The sequence below is a fragment of the Prosopis cineraria genome, unplaced genomic scaffold (genome assembly GCF_029017545.1).
Source record: "Prosopis cineraria cultivar Desert tree isolate PC_DT_omini unplaced genomic scaffold, ASM2901754v1 PC1, whole genome shotgun sequence".
Classification (NCBI taxonomy): Eukaryota; Viridiplantae; Streptophyta; class Magnoliopsida; order Fabales; family Fabaceae; genus Prosopis; species Prosopis cineraria.
In genome coordinates, this window is record NW_026555332.1 from 2,643,568 (window position 1) to 2,668,307 (window position 24,740).

The 24,740-nt window shown below is 33.3% G+C and overlaps 2 protein-coding genes and 1 long non-coding RNA gene across 4 annotated transcripts; 2 read left to right on the plus strand and 1 right to left on the minus strand.

Moving 5' to 3' along the window:
• The first annotated feature begins 2,640 nt into the window (after nt 1-2,640).
• On the plus strand, nt 2,641-7,894 carry LOC129312899 (malate dehydrogenase [NADP], chloroplastic-like). Its single transcript, XM_054955682.1, has 14 exons — nt 2,641-2,887; nt 3,000-3,096; nt 4,133-4,219; nt 4,397-4,481; nt 5,018-5,199; nt 5,297-5,367; nt 5,581-5,671; nt 5,747-5,821; nt 5,909-6,010; nt 6,136-6,258; nt 6,762-6,830; nt 6,922-6,990; nt 7,406-7,459; nt 7,551-7,894. The coding sequence occupies exons 1-14, from the start codon at nt 2,739-2,741 to the stop codon at nt 7,602-7,604; spliced, it is 1,308 nt and encodes a 435-aa protein (XP_054811657.1). The 5' UTR covers nt 2,641-2,738; the 3' UTR covers nt 7,605-7,894.
• A 922-nt stretch (nt 7,895-8,816) lies between these two features.
• On the minus strand, nt 8,817-12,813 carry LOC129312907 (NAC domain-containing protein 78-like). Of its 2 annotated transcripts, none has more exons than XM_054955701.1 (6): nt 12,329-12,813; nt 11,931-12,208; nt 11,610-11,807; nt 10,342-10,803; nt 10,141-10,252; nt 8,817-9,513 (listed from the first exon to the last, which is right to left on the minus strand). In XM_054955701.1, exons 2-6 carry the CDS (start codon nt 12,045-12,047, stop codon nt 9,104-9,106), a joined length of 1,299 nt encoding a protein of 432 aa, XP_054811676.1. In that variant the 5' UTR covers nt 12,048-12,208; nt 12,329-12,813; the 3' UTR covers nt 8,817-9,103. The 2 variants fall into 2 exon arrangements, with proteins under 2 accessions (XP_054811676.1, XP_054811668.1); XM_054955693.1 differs by having other exon boundaries at nt 8,817-9,519; nt 12,329-12,812.
• LOC129312922 (uncharacterized) lies at nt 9,445-24,245 on the plus strand. Its single transcript, XR_008593771.1, has 4 exons — nt 9,445-9,576; nt 13,211-13,245; nt 22,062-22,386; nt 23,948-24,245. It is a non-coding gene; the product is annotated as an uncharacterized LOC129312922 (long non-coding RNA).
• The last annotated feature ends 495 nt before the right edge of the window (nt 24,246-24,740 follow it).

The following is a 24,740-nucleotide window of genomic DNA, read 5'->3' on the forward strand; positions in this document are numbered from 1 at the left end:
AATAATCAGCTCATTTTATGGTCCTCTTTTGTCATTTATTTATTTGGGTAAAATTTATTTGTCATTCTTATTTTTTTTCAAGCTAAGCTGTATCCAAGTAATTAAAAGAAGGGATTTTTTTAGACTTGCCATAATCCCCTTTCTCTGTCTCTCTCCATCTAATTGTTCAAGTGGCATCAAGGGAATCCATGCATGCTAAATAGAATCTGGAACTGAAGTTTTTTCAAATTAAAAAAAAAATAAAGGCATGTCGCAAGAGTTTTATCCCTTAGCAAGAAAAAAAATAAAAAGTTACAAAAACAAAGTATATATTTGAAAGTTCAATTATAGTTCAATATAAATAATTAAAGATAAAAAGATAAATTATACATATTTTTATATATTTAGTAAAGTACATCATACATTTATTACATTTCTTAATCAGCATATACAAGAATCCTAAAAGGCCAATATAAAAAAAAGGGAGGGAGTATTTCCTTCTACATTACATTGCACTACATAAATAAAGAAACTTCTTTAAATTACATAATACTACCAATGATATGGTGGCATGGTGGCATGAAAGCTCTTTTAAAAGTGAAAGGTTATGTGTTTGATGATGCTTGTTGCCTCTAACCATTAGTACGTGACTCTTTAAATCAAAGCATTGTACAACACCAAATTAAGAAGTTACAATCAAGATGTTAAAACAGTCAAAAGTATTATAGCTAGTAAAATTACTTTAATTTCACGTAAGCATGTTTCTTAAACAAGAATATAATTAATAGTGTTAACACGGGGAAATAAATAAAACTTGATTTACATTGCACAATTTAAAACATTTTCTCTCTCTTAAATCATTTTTTTTGGGGGGGGGGGGAAGATCCACTGTACCCATATGACTATTAGTTATGGTGAAACTCAACCTTACTTTCACTTGCATGCATTTTCTATCTCACATCTTCAAAACCAGCAGATCAACTCCTCGCAAAATTGAAAATTTTATGTTACTTTTTTTACTTTTGTGGGAGATTGTAATTTAAAAGTTTTTGAATTTTTACCAATATTTTGTCACCACATTGTTATACAATATAATTTTATTTTTTATATTGATTTCACTTTTTACATCCACAACTCAAGTAGAGAGTCACGTTGTACACCAGTTATAAAATTGATATAGAAAATTACCATAACAAGTTGAAAAGTTAAAAAAAATTACTCTCTCTAATCCAAATTATGAACATTTTCCTTCAATTAATCTTTGTTTAAAATATAAATAATCTAATAAATGTAATTTTTTTTCTATTTTACCTACTCTTGCATTTATTAACCTAGATATTTGTGTAAATGTATATCTCATTCATCATAGAGTATATTGGTTATTGAAATTAAGAATAAAAAAGAAAATTAATGTATATTTTTATAAAAATATGAACTTTATTGATATGTGAACTTTTTAAAAACAGCTTATATTTTAGATTGGAGGGAGTAAAACAAAAAGTCTCACTTTCTATATGGTTTATGGCCACAAACCTGCAACCAATGTGGAAATTGCATTTTTTGGTTGATGTATGTTTATTTCGTATTGTGTTTATTTTGCATTGAAAAAAGGGGAATATCTGGGTGGCTTTTTCTGTATTTGTTTCAGGCTTTGAAAAAAAAAAAACGAGTGGCTTAGCACTAAAAGAATAACTGTGACCATTACAAAACAACAAAAATATTCTTAGCATTGATATGTTAATTTCCATATATTACTAAAATGGTTTCTCACAATTCAGATCCTTGAGCTGTGCGAGCAAAGAAATTTTTTCAAAACTAGAAAAGTAGAAATATAAAAAGGGGAAAAATATCTTGATTGTTTTTTATTAGGGGGGGGGGGAACGAGTGGCTTAACAGTGTAAAGAATAAATTCGTGGCGTGGGAATGTGAACAGCATTAATAGCAGCCAAACGAAAAGAGAAATGTGGCAGAGTCAATCTCACAAATACCAACCAAGCAATAAGCAAATTAATTATTAATTTTGGAAGCGTGTGTGTATACAAAAAATGCTTTCGTTGTTATTTATAAGACAAAAAATAAGACTAGTAACGTGTTTCTCTGCAACTAAAAAAAATTTAAAACTTATTAATTTCATTTAAAAATTTAATAAATTTTAAATTTTAAATATACATACTTTACTTTCTTCAATTTAATGACATGCATGATTTATAAATAGAATAAAAATATATCCATCTCCATGTTTCATAAATACTCCCATGACTCTATTTATAGAATAAAAAGAGTATTTATTTTTGTTTTATTTACAGTGCGCTCAATGATTATTGTATTTATTTTTATTTTTTATATCTATCAAATGCTAGAACAATTATTAAATGTCATTGCTAAATTATTATTTATTTTCAAAGCATGTATATTTAATAGGAGTAAAATTGAAATCTTGTTAAATTTATACACATAGTTAATAAAATTAAAAAAATTAATTTTGGAAAAAAATGGGAGGGAGGGAGTAAAGCAGGAGAGGGAGTATAATACACAGATGGAAAGTTAACGTAGGTATATATGCAAAGTTAAGATTGGTGAGGGTCCGGAGAAGATGATGTTGAGTTGTTTGACTTACAAGTGTCAATTCCATAGCCTTACAGTACAGACACACAGGCACCACAGTGTTTCAAATCAACCCAACTTGTTCTTCTTCTTCATATAAATCTCTGAGTCTCTGCAAATTATTGTTACGTTCCTTCAAGCTAGGTGAGGAATCCATGGCAGTAGCAGAGTTGAAGTCCTCTTACAGTACTTCAGCCTCTCGTTTCTCTCCTCTATCACCACCACGTTCTCCTTGTTTTTCATCCCCACAACTTCGTCTCTCTCATGCCTCCTACCCCTCCATTTCTTGCTCCATTGCTACCAGGTATGTATATGTGTGTATGCATGTGTCCTTCACGTCTTCATCTTCATCTTCATCATCATCATCATCATCATCTTCCTCATGTTAAGTACTGATACTGTGATGATATGATCAGTGGAGTGCAGGCGCCGATTGGGGACAAGAGTGTTAAGAATAATAATATTGCAGAAGATTGCTATGGAGTTTTCTGCTTGACCTATCCTCTCCAGCCTGTAATTATCAACATTTTCTCTCTTTCATTCTCTTTCCCCACTTCATGTTCTTGTGTTTCCTCCTTATTTAATATTATAAGATTTTTTTAATCAAATTATAGCTCCTAATAAATTTATTAATCATTTCTAAAGTTATATGCTCTTTTTAAGCTTATTCTTGTTTTAACAGTGTGTCTCAATTAAAAAATTTATTAATTACTCCTAAAATTGAGAATTTTTTTTAAAATTATTAATTACATCTTAAAAGTTCAAAATACTTTATATTTTTTAACAGTACACTTGGATATACTATTATATCTGTATGGCTTTATGCTGCTGTAGCATCGTCATGCTGTTTGTTTGTTGAAAGTTGAAATCTGATATTCAGGAATTAGCACATTCATTAACGTTGTTATTGTCATGAATCATGAATAGATCGTTTTTCTGGTTACGTTACTATTCCACCAATCATTTTCTTTTTCAATTTTTGTTCAGATTAAAAAATAAGTTATATGTATTCTTTTGCAATTTTATTAGAATTCTGCAGATATTTTCCCAAAAAAAAAAATTATGCACAAATTTTTCTTAAATGTAAAAAAAATGAATTATATTTTTTTTTTATATTTACCGAATCAATACACACACACAATCGCTATGAAATGTATTATTCATTATATATAAATATTACGACTTCCTATAGATTATGTATTTATTGATTGCATAGAAAAATAAAAACTTTCATACTTGGCATGTATGCTCTCTCCTGGAACAGAGCACTTAAAATTAGTGATATGTTTGCCTCATCTTGAAAAGGATTCAGAAGAAACTTGTGTATTTTACTCTGTATTTCAAGAAAAAAAAAATATTATGTATATTTTAAAAACAGAGAAGAGATGCATTTAACATTTTACCCCAAAAAAAAAAAATACTAGTTTTAAAAATCGTGGATACACAAATTTTACCCCTGCTTCTCCTCTATCAGCAATCTATTAAGTTTGCTAAAATTACAGCTTTTCACTTATACATAAAATAATTCTATCAGTTTACATGTTGACAGGAAGAAGAAACAAGAACATGGAAGAAACTAATTAACGTTGCAGTCTCTGGTGCTGCTGGAATGATCTCAAATCATCTCCTTTTCAAGGTCAATGATCTTTTGGATCTACAGTTTGAATATTCACTGTACAATTTTCTATGATCTTTGCTAACAAAAGATACTGAAAATGTCATCAAATCTGTTTCAGAATTCTTTGCTTTGTGTTCTCTCCTGGAACAGAGCATTTAAAATTGTACTGAAATGACTCGATTTATTGTTTGGCAGCTTGCATCTGGGGAGGTTTTCGGTCCTGATCAACCTATAGCTCTGAAACTATTGGGATCTGAGAGGTCATTCCAAGCACTTGAAGGTAAGCTCCATTCATATGCTTTTTGTTGAACCAAGCATGCAGCATTCTAAGACCAGACCGAACCTGGATGGTTGGACTGTTTAGACTGCCACCTGAATGCAAAAGCAACTCACTTTGACTCCTTAACTTGTTTTGGAGATTGGCCGTTTTGGATCGTTTTGAACCAAGCAGGTCTAAAGTTAACTTGGAATCCAGAAGGGTTTACTTGGGCGGGTCTTGAGCAGGGGCAAAATTAACATCTGAAAAATCCTAAACCCTTCAATCTTACATATTATGGTGCTATTGTGTTGGCAACTAACACATATTGTGGATTTGTGGTATTATTAAGTTAATAACTTGACATATTGTTTTTTTTTTTTGGTCAAATTAATGTTTTACTTCTTATATATATATATATATATATGTATGTACATAAATATTATTTTTTTATTTAATTATGTCATTGGTTAAACCATCAGAACTATAACCTATTAGCCCCTCCGGTTTGTCATCTAGTCCGATTTTTAAAATAATGTGTTGCTGTAATTCACATACAGGAGTTGCAATGGAATTGGAGGACTCACTGTTCCCTTTACTAAGAGAGGTGAGCATTGGGATTGACCCTTATGAGGTGTTCCAAGATGCAGAATGGGCTCTGTTAATAGGTGCCAAGCCTCGAGGTCCTGGCATGGAGCGTGCAGATTTATTAGACATTAATGGCAAAATCTTCGCTCAACAGGTAATTCAGCTACTTTGCTCTCTCTATTTTCTCTGAACTAATAAGTCTCCCCATTAATGTCCCTGACATGCTCTTTCTGATGATAAACATACCAAAGGGAAAAGCCCTAAATGCTGTGGCATCTAGAAATGTCAAAGTTATGGTTGTGGGAAACCCTTGCAATACAAAGTAAGACTTCTAGCATGTTTGTTATACAGAAAAATGTTTTCTAGGAAGGAATTGGGAGATGTATGAAAATGAATAGATGCATTTCTCATTTTCTTTCTAGAAAGGACTTTTCTATACATCAAACATTACATTCATCTTTTAAATTTCTTGGTGTTCTTCTGCACAGACTGGCCGTTGTACCAGTGCTGATGTGCGAGTGTTAATCAATTGCAGTACATTAATATGCTTGAAGAATGCTCCAAACATTCCCGCAAAGAATTTTCATGCTCTGACTCGCTTAGATGAGAACAGGGCTAAATGTCAGGTAAAGAGTTCACAAACTTCACTCATGATTAGCTAAGAATCTCTCTGTATTGATTGGTCTAATTATAATTCACAGCTAGCTCTCAAAGCAGGTGTGTTCTATGATAAAGTGTCAAATATGACCATATGGGGGAATCACTCAACTACACAGGTCATTTTTTTTACTTAAACAATTGTGCTTCACTTGAACAGAAATCTCTAGATTCTCTTTCTTGATATGGTGCTAAATTTCCAACAGGTCCCTGACTTCTTAAATGCCAGAATTGATGGTTTGCCTGTTAAAGATGTGATCAAGGATCACAAGTGGTTAGAGGAAGAGTTCACTCAAAAGGTTCAAAAGGTAAAATTAGAATAAACCATCAATAACTAGATGGAATGAATATATACATATATATACATATATATATATATATATATATAAACTAGTTTGGACATTTATGGGAAGGAAAATTTATTGGTTGGCAGAGAGGCGGTGCTCTTATTCAGAAGTGGGGGAGATCATCAGCTGCATCAACTGCTGTATCAATAGTTGATGCCATTCGGTCTTTAACCACTCCTACTCCTGAGGGTGATTGGTTTTCCTCAGCTGTAAGTATCAGTTACTCCCTCCCGTCCTATTATATTTAATAAAGGTAAAGTTGAAAACTTATTAAATTTTTTGACAGTTAATGAGTTTTAAGTTTTTTTTCTTGATTCTAATAAAACATGTTATAAATAACTTATAAATGAAACTAGAGGGAGTAACTAATTGAAATCATGTGTGTAACTTCTTTTTCAGATGCATCCAACAACTCAGTAGAAATAACCCATGAAACACAAATGCTCAAACACCAAGAATTAGCATAATTTGTGGTTACTTGATGAATGTAAAAAAACAAACAATTAAATTTTGCTGTCAAGATGATTTTTTCCGTCCTATCTATAAGCTTATGCCCTAGAAAAGGTTGTGCAATTACAAATCTAAGCACAGAATTGCGTTGAGTGATTTGATTTATAAATACATACATGTTTTCTATGTTGTTCTCTCTTTCTCTCTATCTTTTTCCTTCTCCTGGCTTCAAGCACTCAGTTTGCAACTGCAACATCATCAGGTATATACCAATGGAAATCCTTATGGTATAGCAGAAGATATTGTTTTCAGTATGCCATGTCGATCAACAGTAAGTCTGTGTCTGACATGTTCTTCGTTCTTAAATTCTTTGAAATCACTCATGTTTGGCCTCAAGACGTTGTTGTTTTCATCCTTTCTAGGGATATGGCGATTATGAGCTTGTCAAGGATGTTATAATTGACGACTACCTCCGACAACGAATAGCTAAAGTAAGCATCACATTTTATTTACATATCAGAATATAAGTGCGCGGCGCGAGAGAGAGATTGCACCATTGGTATCCAATTATATCTTTTTTTGAACAACCATGTTACAGATACTAACTCAAGTAAGAGATATGCCGTATACAATTCTTGATTTCTTGTACATGTAAAATAGCCTCTATTCTACTGCTATGTCACATACATCCATCAATGAAAATGAAAATCGTGCGCGCGCTGCGCTCGTCTATTTCATCATTCCTTTGATAACTAATAATTTTTACATCAAAACAAAGTCTGGGCTTAAAGTTGGTGGGTATTGAAGATACTTGAGATTGCAAAACTGATTTGTAGAATGAAAGTTTTATGTTTACCTCGAGGCTCCTCAGAATCACTGCCTCTATTCATTCTTCTCATTTTGCAGACAGAAGCAGAGTTGTTGGCGGAGAAGAGATGTGTGGCTCACCTGATAGGGGAGGTAAGCTTCATTATATATGTACATATACATATAATCATAGGACCAAGTTGTTATGATGTTGTCATTTGAAACACACTTTGATTCTGATCAGGGAAGTTCTGTGTGTGAGCTACCTGGTGACACAACACTACCTGGAGAAAAGTAGCAAGTAACAATGAGCACCTCAAGGTTAAAGCATATATTTACACTGATTTCTAGGTACCTACTCTAATAAACTAGGTATAACATGCATTCAAGGCCAATCATAAATAGTAGTTATACAAGCATTTCATATACGTTTTTTAAGTGGGATTTACTGATGATTGGATTTGTTTACCGTCTTAATTTTTTTTCTGGGAAGTACATTCAAAATTTCTCAAATATTGAGAGTACGGTCACCAATTGTAGAAGGATAATTACTGCATAATAAATCGAGCATAATTTTTGTGCGAATCATGTAACAGGAGATGCAAATCATTGTTTGGCTTGCTGAGCCATAATGTTACTCATAATGTGATATATATATATATATATATATATACTGTTACTAAGTGAACCACATTGAGCTTCAGTTGAAGATAAAATCTTTTGTCCAAACCCAACGTGGGTTAAACTTCATCGCCAGAGGCTACACATGACAGCTTCTTGTATCCAATTCAATGAACTTGGTCTCATTTGACTTGATCTCATATGACTATAGCCATATAGTCTTTGTTTACTCGCACAGGTCTCAAGAATTATCGACCTCTTGTACTCTCGGAAAGGCCAATTTGAACGCTACTGAATTAATCAGTCAAAAGAGAGGATACAAATTCATTCTACAAATCTAATCATCTGGAACCTCATCTACAATATTTTTTCTATATACACACATATCAATCTATATAGCTGCTGTGTGTATCTACAATACTAGCTCGATTTTACTTCTTATAGGAACATGACTTACAATAAATTCCATGCATTCTCCATCACGATACATGAACTATTACACAAAATCAATACATCCCCCGCATTAAATTGAACGTGAAAAATAAAAATAAAAAACCCAATCTAATTACATGCAGCTTGAGATCTCGTACAACAGCAAAAATACTCAACCTAGAACTTCAAAACATCCCGACATTGAACTCGAGGGAATCTCTGGATCACCAACACTTACATACATACAGGATCAGAAAGACATCCGAGGTATACAGAAAATAGAGCCCAAAAACAAAAAGATGCCCTCGTCAGTGCAGTCCCCACTCCAACCGAGGCAATGGCCAGACTATCAATAAAGTTATTGATGGCCACAGCTACAGAATTAATTAAATCACACGATAAAAATCAACAGTTAAGCTAAAAATATACCAGAGTCTGCAGAGATATTGGGGGGAAATAACCTATAATAGCAACGTATATTATATACTGTATAAACCAAATACTAGTCAAGCTGTTGACATCCCGAAACCAAAAATATGAATATAAAAATGTATAAATTACAATGAACACGTGTAGTATAAAACAACTCCGTATCAGCTAAGCAGTCAGTCTGACAAAATTTAACTACAGAGAACTCTACAGAGTCTTAAGATCCTAGTCATTCAATGAGTGTATTGATACCAAAGAACTATCAGCTGAATGCAGCTTATCGCTTATTACATCATACACATAGCCTTCCGTGTGTCATTTACCAGCAGCATACATGCAACTCCCAATCTTGCAACTCAGTGAGAGAATAAGAACCGAAAAGAGCATCAAGAAAAACCAGCAATGTGACACCAAAAAGGCACTCTTGCCGGAAAGCAAGCCAGAAACCGGGACCAACGCATCAGAATTATTATTAGGTTGAGAAAAATCAGAAGAGATCACGAAGTTGAACCCTCCATTCTTGCCCAGCGTCCAGTCCATCCCGTTACCTCTAAGAGTAATGTTAGTTACTCTAATCATACCTGCAGTTACATGACTGGAAGATTGAGCAGCAGAATGAAGCCGAAGAGCAATGTCTTTAGGAGGAAGCTCTGAAGCAAAGGCAGGAGGTGCAGGGATGCTGTCCAACAAGCGACTGGCCCTTTTTGTCAATGGATTCATATCTCCTACCCCTACCAAACAAAGAGATCGACAAAAAGTCCATTCCTGATGTTAGTATAGAGTGCAAGGTATAGAACAAAACTAAATAGAAGAGATAGAGCCTATTTGGATTTTAGTTGGATATAATTAATTATGAAAATAATTGAATAATATAGTTGGTTTTAATTATAATTGATTACTTTATAACACAATATCTTTGAATATTGCTTCTGAAATTAATTTTAACAGAATTAAAGATGTTTGGATAATTAGTCAGAACCAATTTTAGCTATACAAAATACTATAAAAGATATTGCTTTTCAAAATTAAATTATTGATAAATTTATATCTAATATTAAATTTGTTAAATTTTATTTAACACAAATGAATTATTGACAAATTATTTTTTATTGATATGGTAAAATGAAAATCAGATAAGTAGGTATAGATAGCTTAACACAAAAATCGATTTTGACCTCATTAATCGATTATTTCATGTATATTCTGTTCGGGTAATTTTCTTTTAAAAATCGATTCCCTCCCAAAAAATCAATTCTAGAGACAAACCAAACAAGATAAGCTACCAGCTAAAGGGTTTTTATACTGTCACACGACAATCAAATCAAATATCTGGGAGATGAAGGAAACCTCACCTGCTACTGATTTTGACAATTCTGGATTCTGCTTAGAAGAGGAAGCTCCATTACTACAAGGTGCTTTATCAAAATTCTGCTCACTTGCCACGTTGGGTTCTTTACCCATATTCTGCAATGAGACAATTTAGTATAAAACTACTGTAATAATCACTAAAAGGGATCTAACCTCAAATATCAAGATCTAAAGCAAGACCTTACCTGAATGAAAGGTGGTCCTTGGTCAGGAACTGATTCTACACCACTCTTAACCAGAGGAGACTCAAAAGACATAAACTTGGAAATATCATCATCAGCATCGAAGTAGTTAAGATACTCATACAGCATGTCCTGAACATCAAGATCTGCCTCAATGGGATTCAAAAGATCATTGGTTTCAAGGAATGAACCATCACCAATCTGAGGAAAATCAAAAGCATCCAAGTATGGATCATTAAGTGCATGATCCATGACGATAAGAGGATTTCCATCAGCTGCATACTGCTCAGGTATATTCAGGAACCGTTCCTCTTGAGGTTCACAAGTTCCACCAGTGCCTACCAAGGGCTTCTGCTCTTCAATGGTTTCCAAGGAATGCTCCGGTTCAGGATAGCTACTACTCTCCCCATAACACATGTTTAGTGGAAGAGCAGCATTAGCAGACGCTAAGTCCCTGTCAAAATTCTAGTAATAATAAAAAATTCTCAAGATTAGAGGATTGTTAAATGATGGATGGCAGTAACAGATAGGAATAGCCACGAAAAAAGAGCAAAGACTTTGAACAAAGACATGCATTAAACCATATTAGAAGAAAAACAGACCATATTATAAATCCAGAAAATAATAATACACAAACTTATGCAGCATTCAACTCACAAAAGTTTGCCTACATTGCAATGAATAAAAAAAAGGCAAGCACTGCCATAAGTCCAGAAAACAAATAATATAGATATTTTTGCATCATTTAATACTCCCACACACATATACATTCATTTCATTGACGACAAAACTAAAAATATCAACCCATGTATTAGGTAAACAAAGCATCCGACACCGAGACTACGAAGATTAGGACACAAAGCCACACATAGTAACATAAGTACATATTCCTGGTATTCTCTTAATGATTAAACACAAGCTTACCTTTCAAAAATACCAATATAAACTAATCAGAAGGAGCGTGACAGATATAAGATGTGTATGCACAATATATGACCCCATCGACTGACCATATTCACCCTTAAAATTCCTAATTCCCTGCCAAAAACCTGCTCCCAGAAGACAATCGATCATAAGCAATCTTTCTACATCTTTCCCCATAAATCCTTTCATCATATTCAGAAAGTTTCAGAATTGATGTAACTACAAAAATTTAATTCCTAACCTTGGAATCTCCTTCATAACCATCAACAAAGGCCAAAATACCTAACACTAAATAGGCTTAAAAAATCTGAAATAATATTCCTAACTAGTTGGAATAGAACACAAACCTGCTCAAGATCGTTCATTTCAACAAAAGCATCAATACCATCACCCATTAAAACTTCATCAGTAACAGCCCCTTCACCTGACACTGGAGCCACCTCGTCATCTTCCCATTCCTCCTCTACAAAGGGGGCTCCGTACTGCTCCCCATTCTTCGGCCCTGCACCGCTCTTCTGGAAAACCCTACAGAGCACAAAAGCATCCTTCTCCACCGAAGAAAGAGAATGAAACATATAGTACTCTCAATACACATGCCCCATTGAAAATATCAACGCAAAGATATTGTTATCCAGCATGCAAAGCATGTAGCAATGTAGTTAAAGCACCTGAGCTATTCCTGCTTTCACCAATTCTTCATCCGCCATTCTGTACTCATGCATTACCCAATTGGTACGAGTACCACGCGGCGCTCGACCACTGTGATAAACCAGGGTCTTCTTCATTCCGACAATCCGCGAGTTGTGACGCACTGGGCGATCCTTCCCCGTAGTCTTCCAGTACCCTTTCTCAGTAGCCCGATTTGTCTTCGACCCATTTCCGTACTTCTTGTCCAGCCCACTGAAGAAGTACCATTCCAAATCCCTACTTTTCAGCTTCGACTGACCTAAAACAGCGCAAGAACCCCCAACAAATAAAATTTCTCAGTCAGCAAGAGCCACACAGTTCACGCGTTCAACAAACAGCACGACAAGGAAGAAATGAAATTCAATTTAATACTACATACATAGAGACAATCATTCTACACAAAAGAAACACAGAGAAGAGCAAAGAGCTAACAGGGGAGGTCCCAGGGCTCGTGTTTATATATCTCGATGGTGGCTATTGGTTCGAACCGGAAGGGTTTGCCGGAAACCTTGCGCAGAAGGTAGTAGCGAACGAGTTCTCCGTCGGTGGGGTGGAATCGAAATCCAGGGGCCAAGAAGTTGCAGAATCACGATCCATCGTGGATCCAATCGAGGCGAATTGCTGAAATCGAAATCTGGGTATGAAATAGAAAAAGGTGCAGAGAGAGAGAAAGATAGAGAGAGAGAGAGATCTGGAATTAGGTTTCGGTGTTTCAGTAGCAATTAGAAGGAAAACAAAACACAGGAAGAAGATACGCAAGCCATTTTTTCGCGAAGAAGCTCGCCGGTGACGCGAGAGGAAAAGGCTGTTTTAAGGGACGATGGAAGGTTCTAGTAACGCGGGAGGGGTTCGGGTAAAGTCACGAACTGAGGCATGTAACCACTTTCTCACCGCCACAGCTGCGCTACGTGAACGCCTATAGGAGTACATGGGTGATCCATGGGAGACACATGGCATTACCTTATTAATTAAATGACAACATATTGAATACTCCTGTTTTTAAAAATAAATAAATTTTAATAACACAATAATTATGTTTAAAGTCAAAATGTTTAACTAAAATGTCTGGTAATTAATATTTACATTTGTTCCTAATTTGATTATGATAGCATTCATTTATGAAGATAATTTAAAAAAATAGAATTAATATTTTTTAAAATTTATAATTTGATTTAAAAATGATAATATATGGTAGTTTTTTTTATTTAAAAAAAACGAGAGAGTTGGTTTTGACTAAAATAAATACTTTTCTTATTTGCAGATAACACTTTAGTGAGGACCTGGGGTAGCATTAGAGTAAGTATTTATGATAACTTTTTAATATTTTTTATTTTTTATTTAACTCTTTTTTATTTAGACATGAGTAAAATTTTAGATGAAGTTAATAAATTATGAATCTCCTTAATTACAATGAAAATGCTTAAGAGTGTGTCATGTAAAAGAATGGTTATTAATGAAGTGAAACAGAATAGAGTGAATCAAAGCAGTGGAACAAAATTTTTTATTGTTTAAGAGTTTTATAATGAGAAGGAATGATTTTATATAGCCATTGTTTAAGAGTTATCATAAAATGAATAGAATGGAATGAAATGAATTAAAACTTTTTTCTTCCAATATTACCCTAATAACTAAATTTAAAGAAAATAATAATGCTCATTAAATAATTATAATATTTGTCCAACAAATAATAATAATAATAATAATAATAATAATAATAATAATTAACGGTCAAACAAGATGCTCAAAAATTAAGAATAAAAAGAAAAAATAAGCAATAGAGCTACTCAATTAAATATACCTATTGCACAAAAGGAAAACACAACAGAGTTGTAGTATTGAAAGGGTTGGGGGGAGAGAGAGAGAGATGTTAGTAGTGATAGAGATATAGCAGAAGGTAGGATTGTACACTATACTCGAATGCCCATAAGCCAGCCCTGCCCAAAAGCATTTAGGCACATTGGGCCGAGCATCAAAAAGGATCAAACATTGTCTTGTCCGAACATGCGCAAATTTTTTTTTAATAATATTTATCTTATAGAATTACTTTTTTATTAAAAGCTATCATAAATTATATTATTTTTATGATTTTTTTAGATATTTTTTATCAATACAAGTTTTTTAATCTATTTCAAAATTTGAAATTTATTTTTAACTTATTATTATATAAAAATAATTGGTAAATGTCATTCATTTGAACTATTAAAGCATTACTTTTGATTTTTAATATTAGTTTAATAAATAATATATTTTTAATAATAATAATAATAATAATAATAATAATAATAATAATAATAATTGTTCAAGGAAAACCTTTTTTATATATTTTAAAAAAATACTTGTAAAAATTTTCTAGCCATTCGAGCCAGCTTGATACCTGATTGCATATCAAGCTGAGCACCGAGCAAGGGTAATGCCTAACCCAACCTTGCCTATGTGCAGTTCTAAGGGAACGCAAGAGAGATAACTAGAAAATAAAAAAATAATAGATGAGATTTTTTTTTTATTAGAATAGAAGGTTGAGGTAATTTTGTACATGAAATAATTATATTATGTAATTCCATCCTTGACCCTTCAATTCGGGAGAACAAAAAAAGGGAGCTATGAATGGCAAAGGAGGGCTTTAGATGCCCTTCCTTGCCATTTCATCCTCTTTAAAAAAAAAAAAACTCACAAACAATAGTTTTAGCCTTTTAGCCATACTATTTCCCACTAAAAAAAATCTTTCAAACATAGTGTAAAATGCCTTATGAAAAGGGCTAGAGTAAATGGATGAAGTATAAAAACCATTCTCCCATTCATCCATTCTAATTCATACTCCTTTTTTTAGAAGATACTCCCTTCGATCTTATTTATAAATCATTTCTATCAACTCTATCAATATCAATACAACAAAAATATAAAGAATAAAATTTAGCAAAATTACAATCATAACCCTCAAAAAGTAAATAAACTACATGATATTATTTTTATCTCTCTCTTACTTTTAAAGAATAGTCTAGACATTTCATTTAAAATAAAATATCACTATCAATTCAATGACTATAAAGTAGACCACTTTACCCTTTTAAAAGATGATCAATAAAGTAGACCAGAAGAAGTATGAGTCATTTTCTCCCAAGTCTTTTAAGTCTACAATACAGAAAGCTCCATTTGGTGATACGTTGGCCGTTGAATTTTTTTAGAGACAATGACCTACAAGAACAGTGGAAAGAAATTAATCATTACATAGGATTATAACTTTCTAAAATTACAAAGATCAAAGTTTTGAAAATGAAATAAATAGATAAAAATGCTCTTACGTAGTTGACGCCTAACTTAAATACAAATAATTGAAGATGAGTTATAAATCATAAAAGTTGAATTGTGAATATAGAAAGAGCAGTTGCAAATGAAATATAAATTTGATAAATTTTGTAAATCTTGGAAGCTTACTTACTACTTGTTCATCGCAAATTGTTCTTTGTGTTTGAACAATAAAAGTAACATGAGTGTGAAAGACATAAAATCTCAAATATGACAAAAGGGTCCCTAGACTCTCTTACCTCAATTCACCTAAATGCGAAAAATATAAAGATAGTAATGTAAAGGTGATTTCATTACTAAAATTCAAGTACAAAGTTGTAATGATTACAATTATAAAACTTAAAAAAAATCTAAGTCTAATTGCTGAATACAAATAAATTAGAATTGAAACTGAGCAATGAGTATGTTTTTTGTGTAGATTGTTCATCCTTGATTTCATCAGTTAGACCCCTTTTATACTTGAATGCCTAAGATTATAGTGCCTAAAAAATCAAGAGCTCATTTGCAAAATTTTTGATATTGCTAGACATGGTCTAGTGAGATTTAAGCCATATCAAATAATGATCCCACATCCTTTTAATGGCCTTCCACACTCAATCGCTCTAAGTCTTAAGGGTCAAGCCCTTATCTGGAGATGGACTAGGCCTTGTTTTTATTTAAATATTGGGCCTTTTGTTTCAATTTTCTTTCTCTTTGTTATTTTAGGCTTTCACACTTCATTTTATGCCCAAACAATGCCCCATATAGGAGTGGCCGATAGTCATAAGCTACTGGCACTTTTGAGTAGATACAAGCTCTAGCATTTTGTTTCTTTCCACCCTTAAGACAACAAACTTTTGTCTTCACCACTATCATTCTTTTTGCTTTTATGGACCTTCTCCTAAACTTGCTGCTCTCTTTTTATCTAAAGCCTGTGTATGGTTTATGACTTTGAGTCTCATTGTGTCGTTAGGCAGCTTGCTTGTGCTAGAGGCATTTTTTTTGTGTGAGAGAATTTCCTGTGCCTAACCACTCTCCATTGTCTAAGCGGTACATTACCAGTGGGATGACAAATTAGCCCTAATGATCAATGAGTTTGGCATTGAAAGGAGTTCTCTTTCCTATGATGGCTTTATCTCCGATCATACATCCACACCTATGGGTTTACCAAGGAATGGTTTCCTTATGTTTGGTGGGGTCAAATATTTGACAAAAAAGTCAAATTTGCCAGAGGGCTCCTTTAGGCGGCCAATGCCACTTTAGGTTTCTTTAGCTTTTCCCTTGGCTCTTCTTTCGGTCCCACATCCCAACTCGTGGGTCTGCCTCGAAATGGTTCTCTAAGTCTAGTGGGGCCGAATACTTAACAAAGAAGTCAAATTTGCCTGAGAGCTCCCTAAGGTGATTCTATACTACCTTAAACCTTTTAAATGTTTCTTTGGTTATTCTACTCTCATCCATACATTCTAAAAATACATATGTTCTGGTCTAGCCCTATCATATTAAGTTTTAAGGTCATTGGCACAATCTCTTCATCCTTTGCTGCGTTGTCTGTTCCTTCAAATGTTAGGGTCTAATTCTACCATATTCATGGTGGTGAATGGTAGGAATAGATCCTTGCCCATCACCATTTTTTCATCTTTCCTTGGGAACTTTAGTATACCTTTATTGATATAGTCCTGCATAACATTTTTAGAGGCCAAGCAATTGTTAGTAGCATGACTCCAAGAGTAATGGCACTTATACTGTTATTTGCCCTTTCGTTCCTTCATAAACAAGATTTTGTGGTTTATGGGCAATGAGATGAGCCCTTTCTTTTAATAAGTAGTTGAATATTTCATCTGTTTTTTACGTATCAAAGGTACCCTGCATAATATTGGTTTTCTTCAACGCTTTTGATACGGCCATTCGTATTAAAGCCGAACATGTGTAATCCCCTACAATTTTCAATTCGGCCGCATTTACATCAATGTTGCCAAAGTAAGTACTTGTAATGTTCTATCTACGGTGGTCTTCTTCTTTCAATAGCTCTTCATATCCACAAACTTTCCCTGTGAGTTTGTAGAAGTCCCTAAATTCCATCCCTTAGAACTTCTTTCTTAACTCAATATCCAACCTTAATTGTGCCAATTTGACAAATTTAATTTTTAGGAGAGGCACGTTGCATTGTCCTCTTATCTTTTTAAACCTAGTGATTTATTAATCTGTGAACTCAATAACCAGTTAGGATAACTTATAAAACTTTGCAATACTAACCTCAGGCTCAACTTTATAGAATTAGATATAGAACTTATGTTCTATCACTATCCAAGTGAGGATGGAGTTGCGTGCTAAGGTCGTGTACCATGCAAAGGTTGGCCTCGTAAGGGAAGTAGGAACAACCTAAGCTTTAAGTTGTTGAAATTCTCATAGTTTGACGATTTCTCCATATTGGATGGTAAACGTTCTAATATGCTCCAAGGTTGATTGGGTACCGTCCCTTGAGAATAAAATGTAGTCTAGAATATGATAGCCCCTAAGATAAGGATTCTCCCACTCTATGTATTTAGGATATGGCTTTACAAAAGTAAGTTGGCCAATCAGTCTTAACTATGGCCCGTAGATACCTTGTATGATGTCCCTTAACACATTTACTATCACTATTTAGTTTCATAAAGGTAGATCATTTTCTCTTTCTGGGATTACTCACATGCCCCTAAGGCACCAATATTAGGTTATTGTAAGTAATATAAAGTGTTACTTATTAAAACAATAGTATCCTCACTTGTTTCAATGAGGTAGTTGTAAAATTGCTTAACTTATCACAAGACTTAACTATAAAATCACTAATCATCATGGTAATTAGGAATTAATCATCCTAATCACCTTACCATGGTAAAAAAAACTAATTGCAATTAGATGAAAGCAAACTACAGTAGAAAAGAAAAGAGCCAAATTCAAGGTCTACTATGATTATTTAGACTAAACATAAAACCTAAAATAAAACAGTGCAAATACACAAATTATTAGGTTCTCAAGTTGTCGACTTAAACTAAAGCATAACAAACATTTATATAACATAAATTAAAGTTGAAGGATAAAAATGATATTTTAACAGAAAAGGAGAAGGGGTCGAAGAAGTTATCAAAGGCTCTGCTAGGGCAAGGTTCTACAGTAAATTTAGGACGTTTCCAAGCTAGTAACCATATAAAGTAAATTCCCACACCATTCCTCTTCCATTTGAGCTAATTTTTAAACTAGGGCTTTGATGTAAACCCTATGATTATTACTGGACTTTAAGTTGTTATTAGATGAATTATTAAATTGAAATGAGATTTTTGGATGCTAGTTTTTTATCATAGAACATTAATTTTGAATGGATTGAATCCAAATTTCTCCACTTTAGACAAAGCTTAGGTTATTTAAGGGAGAATTAGTGCTATAAGTTGTTATAGCTATTGTTATTTAAATTGTTGGGAGCTAAATGTAACTAATGGTAGCTAATAAATTCACTGAAATTGAAGTTACACTTGTAGTTAGAATTATTGGTATTTAAAGTGGATAATTCAGAGCTGGAAGTGTTATGTTTGTTTCTTACTTAATGATAATTATTGTTATAAGTTGTAGATTAATCTTGTGGCATGTTGTTTGAGCTTAAATATTGCTCTGGAAGTCATTGATATTAGGATAACCTTTAATTTTTCAAAAGTTTGAGGTACTCAGGTTACTCTATGACTTATGCTATTACTTGTTAGATTAATTTAAGATGTTTTACTAATGTTTAATATGAACCTTATTAATTACAAACTTGATTATGGTTTTAGAAAATATATGCAAGTGTGTTTTCCTTATTTCCAATTAAAGTTTAACATACCAAAAATGTTATATGATTGACTAGTTTTTTTATGATGAAAATGTACATATATTATGATGAGGAAATGGTGAATTGTTAATGCATGTTTGAGTTTATTGTGCCATGAGTTTTGCATGATAATAAACTGTACATATTGACATGATCATGGTTTGGGTAAGAGATTACCCTCAGTAGAGTAGTGATTTCTTTCCACATAAAACCATATAATTCACCCTAAATTATGTGTAATGATTATGGCTAGGTCTTCCTACACCTCACCCTAGAGTGGATGTAAGCATAAATGTCTTGACTGTTGCCCTTTTATATTGATATGGACTAGGTGTGGCGTTAGGCATTATAACACCTCAATGGATTCAAGAATTAGGGGAATCTATGGCTTGAGATTAAGCAAGACATCTTTGATTGAGTGTCTTCTCATGATTAAAGGGATTGGGCTAGTCCAGTAACATAGACTTAGTCCTATTAAATTTTCAATCTATGGATTCAGTCTGCAATATAAGGAGGAGATAAGGAATTTAAGATCATGCATTTATTTGTATCATGAGATGTGATATTGGTGAAAGTATACTATTTGTCTTACTGTGATTTCTAATGCCCTCTTGCATGCCCTTATTGATTTAACGTGTATGTGAGTGATTTAAAGCTTTCCTTAGTTGCTGAGTAATTGTACGCACCCCTATTTAACTTTTTATAGGTACTAGCTCTAATAAGAAAAAGGGAAAAGCATATAAGACTTAGGAATCTGAGATTCCTACTATATAGCCCCCTTCTCTATATTTTTTTTGTGTAATATAATGATGATGATTTTGTTGCCAACTTAAGATATTTATTTTGGATTACTTGCATCATTGCATATTGTTATTATTTGATTGGTTGTATTTAGTACCCTAAACTTATTGTATAAACTATGATTAGTTGTTAAGGGCCTAAATACTGGTGCAAGTATGCTGTTGATTGTTTTGTAAACTATAATTTCCTATGCTAGGAATTACTATATTGGGCATCTCCCCTTCTACTTTTTAATGATTAAGGGGTTGAGATTTGGAATTGTGAACTGTGCTATATATGTTGTTGTAGGTTATCTTAAGTCTTTTGTGGCAGGTTTAAGTTGTGGTTTGTATTATTGCCACTTGGTTGGCGTGGACACTCTGGTGGTTTAAATGTGAAAATGATATGATTGTGTGGCTAGGTGTAAAATATTGTGAATTGTTGTATTGTAAGGTAGAAGCAATGCTAGTATCTGTTGTGCTGTTTTAGTTCTTTAGACTATACCCTCTCTTTTGGACGTTGGATATTGTTTTAAGGTGTGAGGGATGTTCACTCCTAAGAGTTTCTTATGTGACAATATCATACTATCTCGGTGCTTGTGTAATTTGCTATTACGTAAGATGCCTATATAAAGTTACCCTTACCAATTTGTAATTAACTCCTAAAATCCCAAGTAACCATAGGATTAATGGAACATTTCAAATATTAATTCTTGGATTATTAACAAATTAATCAAGTTTGATTATGGTAATTGAGTGATTTAGTATGGTATGTGACTAGGGAGGTTTAATAAACATGTTTGGTTGTGTTTTCAACCCTAATTACAAGTCTGAAATGAAGTTGGGCTACCTGGTCATTGAAACGAGGGGAAAAACATAAAGGAAGTGTCTTTGTGCCACATGCCGTAGTGTGTAGCATGTCTGCCGTGGTGCACAAACAACGATTGAAGGGAGAGCTAGGGCCTCTTTATGCTATGTGCCACAGCGCACAACCCTTTTTCTACAAAATTTAGTCTTAAACAGACAAAAAATAGAAGAAGAGAAAAGGAAAAAAATGAAGAACAAGCAAGAAGCTCTACTAGGGTTTGCCACATTAGTAGTTTGAGAGTATCTTAGTACTAAAGAAAACCTAAGGTAAGTATCATACACCCTAATCTTCTTTTTTCTTCCATTTTCTTGAAGTTTTTGGGTAAAGGTTTGATAGTAGGAGGTAATTTTTGGTTTATATAGGTATGGGTCCAAACCCATTGACTCAAATGAAGTTAATGAGAGTTGTTTGAAGTATTTAAACCTAAAAATGATGAATTTTAACATTTTTGGTTGATGAGCCTCATTAATATCCAAAAATGAGCATTTAATGAAGATTAATAGGGGTTGTTAGGATATTAATGATATTAGAAATGATTAATGATGCTAATAGGAACTAAAGAGAGTTATTAAACCCAATGAGTAAGCTCAAGGGTAAGAAGTAAGGGTGTTAGGTGTTGTAAAAGTGAAAGAATAAGAGTGAAAATGGGTGTTTGACATTGTTAAAAGTTTGGAAATTTGATTAATTATAGATTGAGCATTTGGGCACCATTTTGGTTTGCAAAATCAAGCTTGGAAGCTAGTTATTAAGGGATAAATCTTTGACCTCTTAAAGGTTTGAGGCAATTGGAGAAACCCCACCTTGGGTAGTTGTTTGTTAATTATGAAATGTGCAAATTGGCATGTATGATTTGACTTTTGAACGTGAAAGCATGTCATTAGCCTTGATAATGGTTTGAATTGTAATTATGTATCATGTTTTGTTTTGACTTGGAATGTGAAATTAAAGTCAAAATAATTTTTCAAACTATGAACATATATATTTTGGGATGAAATATGTGATGTATATGATATGATGATTGGTCTGTTGATAAAGAAAATTGATGATTTAGTAAAATAAAATACACTTGTGAAAACAATACAGATGCTCACTTAGGTAACATATTATTATGAGCCCAAAGTGCTAATAATGAATAAATAAAATTGTAAAAGTGAGTAGGCATCGTACATTACATGATCAGTGGGCGAGTAGATAAAAATTTATATGGTATTTTCAGCTACCTTCTGGTGCATGTGACATCCCTGTTTTTAATCCCCTGATTAACTAAACTTAATTGGGATAATTGAGTAAATTGTAGTGGTGTGTGGCCAAGGAGGTCTAATAATCATATTCGGTTGTATTTCAGCCTTAATTTTGGGTGCAGTATCAAGTCGGGCTACTCAGGCATAAAAAGGAGAAGAAAATGAAGAGTTGGTATCGCTGTGCCACACGTTGCAGAGTAGAGAACATCTATCACAGTGCACAGATACTTCAGATGCAAAATGAGGACCTCTCTGTGCCATACACTATGGCGTATTGTGCATACATAGTCATTTTTTGCAATTTATCAATCGTAAAATTGAGACAGAAATAAAGAGAAAAAAGGAGAAAACAGAAGAAGTGTACCAAGCTCTACTAGCATTTGTTCTTAAACAACATTGGATGTATTTTAAAAGTTACAAACACCCAAGGTAAGTACCACACTCATTAATCTCCCATTTTCTTCTATTTTATAGTTAGGGTTTAATAGTGAAAGATGATTTTCAGTTCATATAGTTTATGGGTCTAAATCTATTAACTCAAATAGAATTAATAGGAGTAGATTAAAGTATCCAAACCTAAGTATAATGAATTTTAGTGTCTTAGGTTGTTGGGCACTATTAATATCTAAAATTTACATTTATGTAAGTTGTTGGAAGAGTGTGATGCCATTACTGTTATTGGAGACTAAAGATAGATAATAAACCTAATGGGTAGGCCCAAATGTAAGCAATATGGCTATTGGGTACATTAGAAGTGGAATGTGCATCGTTGATGAAATCCAACTTGATTGGTTGTAAATTTAGCTCTTGAAAACCTATTTAGCTTAGGAATTCAAGCTTGAAAGCTATAATATTGAGGGGTAAGCCTTTGACCTCTCAAAAGTTTGAGGTAATAGGGAAAACCTTGCTTTAGGTAGTTATGTGTTAATTGTAATATGATGTTAATTATGTGTTTAGTATGCAAATGTTGACTTGCGAATGAGTGCACCATATAATGAAACTTATATTTATCTAAACACTTTAATATGCATTAAACATGGTAAAGAGATTACAAAATGAGTTTCAAGTTGTAAAAGTGATATTCGAGAGTGAATTTCATATTTATAATGTGTTTAAATGAGTAGTGGATAATGGTCTTGATAAACATGAGTAATTGAGATTAAAAATGCTGTGTTTATGTGCTATAAAGGGAAATGAAACTTGATGCTCACTTGAGTAGCGCACGATTGTGAGCCTAACGTGATTATTGTGATAATAAATAAATAAAAATGTAAAAATGAGTGAGCATCATATATGGCATAATCAATGGGCAGGAGTCGCCTAGGGATTGAGAGTAAAGAAAAATCCATATGGTATTTAGACTGTCTTCCAGTGCATAGGGGTATAGCCTTATCCCACAGGTTGTCGAGAGACTATCCCATAATTTATAGAGAGACTAGAACCTAGTTTTCTCTACCAGTTTAATGAGGAGAATAGCCTAGGCCATGAGACACCTTAGAGATTCAAGAATGCGGAAAGCTGTGGTTCGAGAGTGAGTCATTTGATCTTTGGCCGGGTCACACCTCATAATTAGTGAGCTTAGGTAGTCCAATCACATAAACAGAGCTCTGGAAGACAGTCTATATGAATATACGATGTGTCACACGTGTTATAGCTCATGGTTTCATTTTAAAAAAATAAGAAGGATATAAGCTTGGATGATCATTGCCTATATGAATATATAGTGTGTCACACGTGTCGAGTTGTGTCAAGTTGCTTGAGTGATAGGTCATAGTCACATATGTAAAAGTATTGTAATAATGCATCTAGTATATGGAGATAAAGATGTTATAAAATAAGTAATGATGAGTTATGATGCGTGTAAGTATGTTTTAAGTAATTGGTTTCATATGTATGTACTTGGTTTATAATTGATATATAACTGCATAGGGTAGGTTTTACCTTGGTTACTGAGTGGCTAGACTCAACCCTCTTTTTTAACACTTTTCAGGCTCTAGCTCTAGTGCAAAGAGGGAGAAGGCTTAAGGCTAGGAATTAGTATATTCTTATTATATGCCTCTAGTTTAGATTTATTTTGTGTAATAGTATATGATTATTAATTTTAAAATTGCATTCCATTGTACTTACACTATTTTGGTTGTTGTAAATGTCCAAGTTGCATTTTAGGCTCTAACTATTTGTGTATAATGATATATATATGTTGGTAGGGCCAAAACACTAGTGTAAGTATAGGAGTGATGTTTTATACATATTAAAACGATTTTTGATACAATGTAATGGTAATTGCTTCCCCCTTCTATTTTGGTAAAAAGGGATTAAGAATTGATTTTATGATATACTGATGTTTTAGTACATGAGATGTGTTGTACTGATAGTCCTAGGTCCAATGAACATGATCCATGTGTTAGGAAAGTCTTTTGACACTTGTTGAGGGTTTTGGATACCCTTTTCATGTGAAAGTTGTGATAAGTGGTCAAAATGTGTTTGGGTGTCCAACTTTTTGGTGTAACTTATTTTGGAAGTAAAACCCATGCCATTAGTTAGTTCATGTAAAGAGCTTTCTATAGACACCTAAGTCATGTCATTCGAATGTTAGACGGAGAATCTGGACACATCAAAAGTTTTCCAATTCTGCTGTCAAATGACAGTAGAATCTGTTGATATTTTCATGTAACATGCTGTGGCACATGGTGCCTGAGCTGTAATGCATGTCACAAAGAGCAACACGCTGCGGGGCAGCATGCACGAGCTGCAGCGCATTACCCTGTTTCATAGCACATGAG

Bases quoted from the DNA above. Each gene is read 5' to 3' on its own strand.
- LOC129312907 (XM_054955693.1), bottom strand. From the start codon at position 12,047: ATGAAGAAGACCCTGGTTTATCACAGTGGTCGAGCGCCGCGTGGTACT. The intron at 11,808-11,930 runs GTGCTTTAACTA...TCGGTGGAGAAG, and splicing joins TGAAAGCAGGAATAGCTCAG to GATGCTTTTGTGCTCTGTAG. The intron at 10,253-10,341 runs GTAAGGTCTTGC...GTCTCATTGCAG, and splicing joins AAGGACCACCTTTCATTCAG to AATATGGGTAAAGAACCCAA.
- LOC129312899 (XM_054955682.1), top strand. From the start codon at position 2,739: ATGGCAGTAGCAGAGTTGAAGTCCTCTTACAGTACTTCAGCCTCTCGT. The intron at 6,011-6,135 runs GTAAAATTAGAA...ATTGGTTGGCAG, and splicing joins TCACTCAAAAGGTTCAAAAG to AGAGGCGGTGCTCTTATTCA. The intron at 6,831-6,921 runs GTAAGTCTGTGT...CATCCTTTCTAG, and splicing joins GTATGCCATGTCGATCAACA to GGATATGGCGATTATGAGCT.